General features: G+C 46.2%; 1 protein-coding gene across 1 annotated transcript in view; it reads left to right on the top strand.

The window, feature by feature from the left end:
- The first annotated feature begins 1,298 nt into the window (after nucleotides 1-1,298).
- The window catches only part of STAM (signal transducing adaptor molecule), a 32,332-nt gene continuing 24,211 nt past the window's right edge, over nucleotides 1,299-9,419 (top strand). Inside the window, exon 1 of the mRNA XM_032181368.1 lies at nucleotides 1,299-1,392. Coding sequence (XP_032037259.1) covers nucleotides 1,353-1,392 — 40 coding nt within the window. The 5' untranslated portion in view covers nucleotides 1,299-1,352. The remainder of the gene's footprint in view (nucleotides 1,393-9,419) is intronic.

Below are 9,419 nucleotides of genomic sequence, written 5' to 3'. Positions count from 1 at the left end.
AAGGCTCTGCCTGTTTTAAAAGGATTCTTACAATTCATTTTGAAACCCATCAGAAGGAAGGGATGAAAAAGGAGGGGATAAAGCAGGCTCCGAGAACATCTGCCATATGTCTTTTGTGAACATAGTGGGGGATGATGAATAGCGAGGAGGTAAAGCATCCTCTGGGAATACCTAGCAGATGTCATTAAATTGAGGCAGAATCTAAAAAGAGAATACTAGATTCCTTAAAAGGAGTCTGTCCTGAGCAGTAGATCAATGCTGACCTGCATCAGGCTTTGTGGATAGCGAAAGGAACTGAACTTGAGGTCCTGGAAAAATGAAAACAAGTAGCGCCTGATGAATGTAAAACCCTATGGGAAAAGGCTTGGTGTGGAGTTTTCATCTAATGTGGCAAAAGCCTGCCTAATGCATGCAATTACATTCATTATTGAGCATAGTTAGGGCTATTGATTTCGTCTAGTGTTTCTGCGCTGCGAACATTAGCCGTACCTTTGCCATTTTTTGTCACGTGACAATATTAGAATCATCGAATGGTTTGGGTTGGAAGGGACCTTAAAGATCACCCAGTTCCAACCCCCTGCCATGGGCACGGACACCTCCTACCAGACCAGGTTGCCCAAAGCCCCATCCAGCCTGGCCTTGAACACCTCCAGGGATGGGGCATCCACAGCTTCTCTGGGCAGCCTGTGCCAGGGCCTCACCACCCCCTGAGTGAAGAATTTCCTCATAACATCGAGTCTAAATCTAACCTCTTTTAGTTTAAGATTATTCCTCCTTTTCCTATCTTTATCTACCCAAGTAAAGAGTCCTCCTCCATCCTTTTTATAAGACCCCATTAAGCACTGGAAGGCCGCTATAAGGTCTCCCAGAGCCTTCTTTTCTCCAGCACCCCCACCTCCCTCAGCCTGTCTTTAGGGAGAGCTGCTCCAGCCCACCTCAGCGCCCCCCACATCCCCTCCATCACTTTCTGATGCCTCCAGCTCGGCCGTCAGCCCTTTTCTTTTTCGACCTCAGCCTGCTCCCCAGTCACCCCCGAGCCCTTAAACCACCGCCAGCCCGGGACAACGAGCTCCCTGCGAGCCCCTTGGGGCCACCCCTTGGCGTGTGACGGGGCCCCGGGGCCGGGCCGGGCTCGGCGGGGCGGGGCGGGGGGAGCCCGGGGCCGGGCGGTGGCGGTGGCGGCGGGGCCGGCCCCGCTTTCCCGGCGTGCTGAGCGGGGAGGGAGCGGGGCCGGGCCTGCGGGGAGGAGGCGGCGGCGGCCGGGGCGACCCAGGGCGGGACGAGGAGGAGGAGGAGGAGGAGGAGGAGGAGGAAGGAGCCGCGGGCCCGTGGCTCGGTCGCCGCGCCCCGCCATGCCGCTCTTCGCCACCAACCCCTTCGACCAGGATGTGGGTGAGTGGCGGCCCCGGGAGCCCCCTCCCCGCCGGGGCTCTCCCCTCCTGCTTCCTCTCCGCCTCCCCGGCCCTCCCGCTGCGGCCTGGCCCCGGTGGCTGCGGGCCCTGCCCGGCCTCGGGAGGCTCCTGGGGGGGGGTGCGGGGCCGAGGCTGGAGCTCGCCCTGCCCCGGGTTGGGCTCCGCTGCCTGAACGCGAAGCCCCCTCTGGGTGGGTGCAGCCTGGGCTGTGGGCAGGTCTCAGCCCCACCTGGCTGGTTTCAGGGCCAGGCTGCACGGTTTGGGGGGGTGGTGGTGGGGTGAAATCCCGCTGCCTGCTCGTGTGGCCCAACCCGAGGCAAAACAACACACGTAGGCAGCCCGAAAATTGGCACGGCTGGTTGTGTAAGAAGGCTCCGCTCGTACCTGCTGCCATCGGTGTAATTCCGAGTGATACAGCAGGATACGGGCTGACTTCTTCTCCTATTTGGACCAGCACCCAGCTCCCCTGTTACCTCCCCACAGCAGAGTGACACGGCCGATGTTTCTGGGAACACCTCTCTTCATTAACCTTACATTTGCTGCCCCTCTCAGCTACAAATGCACCGTTTGTTTCTGACGGTTTACCCAACTGCAGAAGCCAGGGCTCTGATTCGGTTACTTCAGGCCTTCAAAAAAAAAAAAAAAAAAAAAAAAAACAACTCAAAACTGCTTGGAAAGTAGGTATTTTTCTCTGGGGGAAGGGGTTAGCGCATAAACAAGCGAGTGTTACCCGGACTCGGTGTGTGTGTTATCAGGATTCGTTAATCTGTTGCATCTTAATGAGGCGTAGCTCCGTTTCTTCCCATGTTGAATAATTAAGTGTGCCACGGTCTTTTCTGGTGAAGGCTGCCCTTTAATTTGTAATTTTCTTGATGGCAAAGCCAACAATTCTATATTCTGAAGAGCAGTAAATATCTTTTCCTCATTGTTTCACTGTCCTGTAGCATAATTTGGCAGCTGAAAACAAAGAAGACATTGCACTGCTTGCCAATTTTCTGTGGACTGTTAGAGGACTGAAACATCGGTGATATCTGTGAGAATTATTTGAACTAATACGATTAAAAACTGATAGCCGAGGTTCTGGAAAGTGCTTGTTTTCTTCTTAAGGCAGCTGTCTAGCAGTGGTGAAGATCAGGCTGCTTGAGGGAGTTTATAGAGAGCTGAGGCTGGTAGATACGTTTGTCAGCACTGTAGGTTTAACAATGTGGAGTAGTAGTGCCCAACTGGTACTTCAGTGGGCTATTTGCTATTTTTGAGGACAGGGGATGCCACCAACACCTTACCTGCTGTGACAGCCTAGTACAGACTCCAGTAGATATTTTTCAAAAGCTTTATTCCGTGTATCGTATGAACACTAGTAAATAACCGCTTACTTTCAAATTGTTCTTGGAAAAGCAGGTAGAAGGCTATGGGCTGCTTTTCCCCAGGCAATAAATCCAGCTTCTTTGTGTGGGCCCCCTTTCATAGTGCCCTGAGGGAGAGCAAAGAAGCAGCAGACAGTGGAGTTGGTGGCAGAGCTACTTGCTGCCTTTATCCATCGCTTAACTGGATTTGTGCCATGGAGGCAGCAATGGTGAAGTCTCCAGGAAAGTGTCCCCAGGCCCTTCTTCCCTGAGGCCTCTTGGGAATGCGCTATTATCTGGATGAACTTCTTGGCAGGCTTCGTAAGATAACGTCAGCTGGAGAGTAAGCTCTCGTGTTCTCGGGAAACTTCCCAAAGTTGTCAAGCAGTAGTGTTACTTTACAGTTCTTTTCTCAGAAGGAAAGTTGAGTGCTCTGCTTTTGCTCCTGCTCAGCAAGAACGTTTTATTTTGAAAATCAGATTCCCGAAGTAGGAAAGCAGTCAAAAGCTGGTCTTAGTTTCATACAAAGCTGGGCATCGGTCTAGTTGATAGTGTTGCTGGGGTAGCTGTGAATTCTTGCCTCCTGGACAGCTAATTAGTGCTGTGTAATGGTTGGAAATGACTTCGGAATCATTTTGGATGATGGATTGCAGTGAATGCATCTGGGACTAACTTGTTTGCCATTATTTTGAGGAGCATAAGCGTCTCTAAGCTCAGGAGGAGAAATTTCTCAGTTTTTCTCTCTGGTCATCAGCATCTGCCTAATCCTGTTAGCGTGCTCATGCTGTGCAGCTTGGTCATCTGGAATAGTGTACCACTTGGAGTCAGCTTTGTACACAGATTTTGAGGGGTGCACTTCTTTAGTCAAAACAATGTTAATGACTACTGTTAAACATTTTAAAATATTAGTTTAAGCTGCCTCTAGATTTCAGGAGATAGGTCATTGTCATCCTCAAGGAGTCCCAATACTTCTGTTTTCTCAATCCTCTTTTTACCGTATTTAGGAATATTTCAACATGAAGGGATGCTAATCAATGGTGACGTAAGTTGGTGTGGGTTTTCACAATCAGCTGTGGAAAACTTTGACAGTGTGTCCATGTAAGGAACATAATGCTGAAATACGAAATAAGAAAATCCTTCAAGATACTGAACTGTTGAGGATATAGTTAAGAGTTAAGATATAGTTAATTCTCCAAATGATGGTTTCGAATTGATGATGTACTTGTAGTTTAACATGAAGTCCATTTCTGCCATGTTTCATAACCTCAGTCATAACATCTTTTGCAGAGAATTGTTCCTGAGAAGTGTGGGTTTATCTGTAAGTTTGCAGGCAAGGTAACGATGTAACGTGCTTGATGAACCAAAAGACTGTCTGCTAGTCTGTCATGCCAGGCTCATTGGTAAGGTAGCAGTGGTTAGGCTGGGTGTGATGAAGAACTCACTGCTGAAGCAGTTCTCAAGTGTTATTTAGATGCTGTCTTGAGAATACAGTCGGTAACGCTGGACTTAATGCTGTGCATATTTAACTCTAACTTGGCATTAAGCATTGTAAACTTAATCTATGTTGTAAGCAGAGAATTGGAAGAGTTTTTTACTCTGTGGCATAAACTTACTATTTCAATATATTTCTGAAATTTTATAGGCTATAATAAATACAAATTCTGGTATGAGTTGTTAAAAATCACCCAATTTAAAGGGGAGATGTTTACTTTTAATTTTGAAAGGAATTAAAATAAAAACTTTTTGAAGTTGATCCGTCATTCAGCAATGTCCAGAATGCCAAATGATGCAACTCTTCTGAATGATTTTTCTCCCTTACCCACAGCAAGGAATGGAGGCATGTCCTGCATTTGCTTTGCATGTCATTCTTGTTCGCCTTGTAGCTGGTGTACTGGTTTGAGGCATCACAGGAGTGGGAACAAAGGAAGGATTCAGGCTTAATATTTACACCAATAGAAAATTAAGCAGGTAGTTTAGTAATGTACTGTCAAACTGATGTCATTGTTTTTCCTACATTTTCATCAACTATGGTATTTATTGACCATTTTACTATTACAACTCTTAGAAATGTAATAATATGCATGGATTGCGTATGACTGTGTTCAGTCATATGTAGGTACAGTAAGTAAGTTAAATTACCACTGCATACAGTTTCTTACATTAGGGTGTAAGAACTGCTTTGACCTCAAGTCGCATTGTGCAATTTCTCATAATAAAATACTGTTGTTCTTTAATCTGGATAGTCTTTAGATTTATCCCATTTCGTAGTCTTCAAAACCACCCAACTGTGCCTTTCTGTAAGCTGGGCTTTTCTGTTTGCCAAAAGGAGGGCAAATTGTTGCCGAGGAGACTCTTGACCCTGAAGAATTCTGGAGAATGCAGAGTGAGGCAACTTACCTCTGGCTGCAAGGAAGGATGACTTTCCAAGGAGTGGTTCAGATTGTCAGGAGACTGGCACTTGTTCTGCTCAAGTTGGCCTACTGCTTTTCTCAGCATTGTTTTAGGGAGAAGGATATTAACTGTGAGCTGAGCAGAAAATGTGTGGGAAAGGAGGTGTAGCCAGCCCCTCTCCAGTTATTTATAAATGTTTCTAAAGAACAAGGATTTCTCACTTTGGTGTACATTCTCAATGAAAAATGGCAATGCTGACAGGCTCCAGATGAGTGAAATAAATATTTCTTCTGTAGAATAGCCAAAATTTTTTTTTTTAGTGTCACACTTTTTGCAAATGAATCACCAGACTCTGAGTTGAGCTAGGCAAATTTGAAGCCAACAACTCACATTCCCTAGGCAAAGGAGTTGTTGTAGCTGTACTTTACTGGCAATTCTTTTTATTTCCTCCCAGGGAAGAGCTGTCACTTTAAGTGCTTCCCTTCATTTCAGGTGTGGCAACATACATTATAACATCAACATGCAAATAATCAAAGTAGTATGTAAAATCTGTTCCTCTAGCTGATAAAAATAACACTATATATTTGCTGTGGATAGTAATGTCTCGTGCTGATCTTTCTGAAATGCCACTTCTACTATGGCTTGATTTGTGGGGCTCTGCAAATAGTTCCTGGCACCATTTGTTTGTGTTACTTCCCTGTGATGCACCCTGGTTGTGGAGTCGTCGCCATCGTTACCATCTCTCTCTGATGTGCTCACCTTCCTGCTCTGTTGTGGTAGTTCTGGGTGAAAGGTTGTTTAAGTTCTGTGGATTTGTTATGGTTTGCATAAAATCTCTATTTTTGCCCAGCTTGTCTTACTTTGTTTTCAGCGTTCTTACCAGATCTTTAATCCTTCTGTCTTCGTTCTGTGCAGCTCGCTGAGCTGAGTGGTGTTTGTGTTGATGAGGCTGCCTCAGACATGGTGAGATTATACAACCATAAAATCATTCAGGTTGGAAAAGACCTCCAGGATTGTCAAGTCCAGCCTAGCACTGCCAAGACTGCCACTAAACCATGTCCCTAAGCACCACACCTACATGTCTTCTGAATAATTCCAGGGATGGTGACTCAACAACCTCACGGGGCAGCCTGCTCCAATGCCTCATCAACTTCTCAGTGACGAAATGTTTCCTCATATCCAGCCTAAACCTCACATGGCACAACATGGCATTTCCTTTTGATAGTTGTCTGGGAGAAGAGACTGACCCCTGCTCTGTTACAACCTCATTTGCAGCAGGTGTAGAGAGCCGTAAGATCTCCCCTGAGCCTCCTTTTTTCCAGGCTAAATAACCCCAGTTCCCTCAACCACTCCTCACAGAACTTGTGTTCCAGACCCCTCACCAGCTTTGTAGCCCTTCTCTGGACACATTTGAGCACCTCCATGTCCTCCTTGTAGCGAGGGGCCCAAAGCTGAAAACAGCACTCGAGGTGCAGCCTCACCAGAGCAGAGCACAGGGGGACGATCACCTCCCTGCTCCTGCTGGCTGCACTATTCCTGGTACAAGCCAGGATGCCGGACACACTGCTGGCTCATATTCAGCTGGCTGTTGACCAGTACCTTCAGGTCCTTTTCTGTCAAAAGCCTTGCTGTAGTGTAGGTAGGGAACATCCACAGCCTTTCCCTCATCTACTAAGCGTGCCACCTTGTCATAGAAGGACAGGTTCCTCGTCCAGTTTGTCAAGCAGGACCTGCCTTTCGTAAACCCGTGCTGACTGGGCCTGATCACCTGGTTGTCCCGCAAGTGCTGCGTGATGGCACTCAGGATAATCTGCTCCACAAGCTTCCCCAGCACTGAGGTCAGCCTGACAGGCCCGTAGTTCCCTGGGTCCTCCTTCCAGCCCTTCTTGTATATGGCTGTCACGTTTGCTAGCTACCAGTTGACGGGGACCTCCCTGATAGCCTGGACTGCTGATAAATTGCAGATGAAATATTCATCAGCAGCTGGGAGAACTCTCACAATCACTAGCCTGTGTTCTCGTTTATGAGCAAAAGTCCCACCCAGGTTGGGTGGTCTCTAACAGACTCCCACAATGACATCTGGTCTCCTCCCTGATTCCTATACATGAACACTCAACCTTCTTGTTGCCATTACTAAGCTCTAGTCAATCCAAAAAGGCCACCTCCCACCTCTCCTTCCTAGCCTGTCCCTTCTGAGGAGTTTGTAGCCTCCCAGTGCCGTGCTCCAGCTGTGCGAGCTATCCCACCATGTGCTGGTGATGGAGCTGTCGTAGTTTTCCTGCTGCACAACAGCTTCCAGCTCCTCCAGCTTCTTGTCCATGCTGTGTGTGTTGGTGTAGATGCACGTCAGCAATCCTGTCACCTTTCTGGGGGGTTCTTTCCAGGTGTGTTTTAGGGAAGTACAACTAATGCTTACCTTAGTCTTTTTCTGTGTTTTCCTAGGCTTCTCTTTCTTTAGTTGTATTGTATATTAGAGACTGAATTTGGGGCAAGATGGAATTGGTCTTACTTGGTGTGATAGGTTGTATGAGGACAGATGAAATGCAAAGGGAGAAGACTACTGATTTCACGCCCAGTGTCTTTCCAACTGGCTGAAAATTGTGATGGTACTTTTGTATGTGTTTCTTTTGTTTTATTAGAAGCTATGTAGAAAGGCATTCTTATATTATGCAGAATTTTGGTTATTGTCCAAAGAAGCCATAGGTCTAAGTATCCCTTTCCTCTGAAACAGCAACTTTTGCCACTTTTTAGAGGTGAAAGTTGAGAGCTTGCAATGGAGACAGATAAAGAAAGCAATGCTGTAAAATTTAGAAACTAACAATTAAAATCTGAGGCAACAAAGGATGGTGCAGTGTTGCAGAGGTTGAAGTTGGTACATTAATTTGTAGGCCTTGCTTATGCTAGAAAAAAAAAACAAAAAACAAAACACACAAAACCTTGAGCGTTTCCGTCATTAGTGAGACAACTTTGTGGGAGAGAGCTGTGCTGGAAAACTAGAGACAAAGCCTGGTAAGGCATGCCTCTGTGTCTTGTAGTTCTGTTTTCCTTTGCATTTGAAATAGCATGAATAAGTCTAAAAGAGCACTGATTCCATGCAGGAGCCAGTGCTGCCTTTAAAAGTTGTTTAGTAAAGCCTGAAATGTTCCCTGATCTCGTGTTGGTACTCAGCAAGCCAAATAAGATTTTGTAGCAGTGATGAGGTGCACTCAGGGAGTCGGAGGTAAACATTAATATCGCTGTAACAGAATTACTTTTGATCAGAGATGGAGGATGAAGAACATTTCAAAGTTTAACTTGAGGTTATCTTTTGTCTCCTGTATTAAGCTACCTTAAGACTTGAGATCTGTGTTTTCACCTCCATTTTAGTCCATTTTGGTGCTAAGATAGTGACGTGCCAGCTGTACCTGAAGACGGGTGGGGTGCCAGCTGGTAGTCAGAGTAAGGAAATGCTGAATGAACGAACGTGAAGGATTTTTTGGCTGCAAATGCCTGCCTCGTGTTGAAGGAGAGAGTGTTCGTGGATTTAAAGTGATGATAATGTAAGTAATTTAACTTAAGTAGCCCTGAGTTGTAATTTTGCCTACAAAACACTGATGCAACATAGCAATTTCGTCAAAGCGTCTCTGTTGCTCCTGCTGCCAGCGTGGTGAAAGGTGATAGCTGCTCGCTAATGCTCTGACAGAGGCACTGGCCTTTTTTGTGGGCAGTCCCTGTCAGCTACTGTACTGCTAACGCTCACGCTGTGCCAGTAACTTCTGACTGCCCTCCTTGGAGTCAGAATTTAACTGAACCTTTAGAGGCAGAAAACTTTGCTCATGTCCTACGATTGATTTTTATCCAAGGGAAGTAAGAGGTGCTTATTACTAGAGAAGACAGAGAGCACACAGAAACCGGGTTTCAGACTGAAATAAGGTAAGAAACTACTCAGTGTTTGGTGATGGAGGAAATGTCTGTCTAATACCAGGAGGTGGGGAGGACTTGCAAGCAAATGGCAGTTTTTAGACAGGACTAAGTTCAACTTTCAAGAAGAAATGTAGCTGTGGTAGAACACTTGTAATTGTATTCATGGGTAAAGCTGCAAAATATTCCATTTGAGAATTAAAGTGAAGGTTGTAATTGGTGAGGTGGATGTGGATTAGGGTTTTCATTAACCACCATCTTATCTCTAGTTTTAGCCAAGCTATTTAAATTGGCATAAAACACGGTTTGGTGGTATTTGACCATCTAAGGAACCTGAAGGTGCACAAATCCCTGGGACCTGACGAGATACATC

The sequence above is a fragment of the Aythya fuligula genome, chromosome 2 (genome assembly GCF_009819795.1).
Source record: "Aythya fuligula isolate bAytFul2 chromosome 2, bAytFul2.pri, whole genome shotgun sequence".
NCBI classification, from domain to species: domain Eukaryota; kingdom Metazoa; phylum Chordata; class Aves; order Anseriformes; family Anatidae; genus Aythya; species Aythya fuligula.
This window is presented reverse-complemented; position numbering and strand designations above follow the sequence as displayed.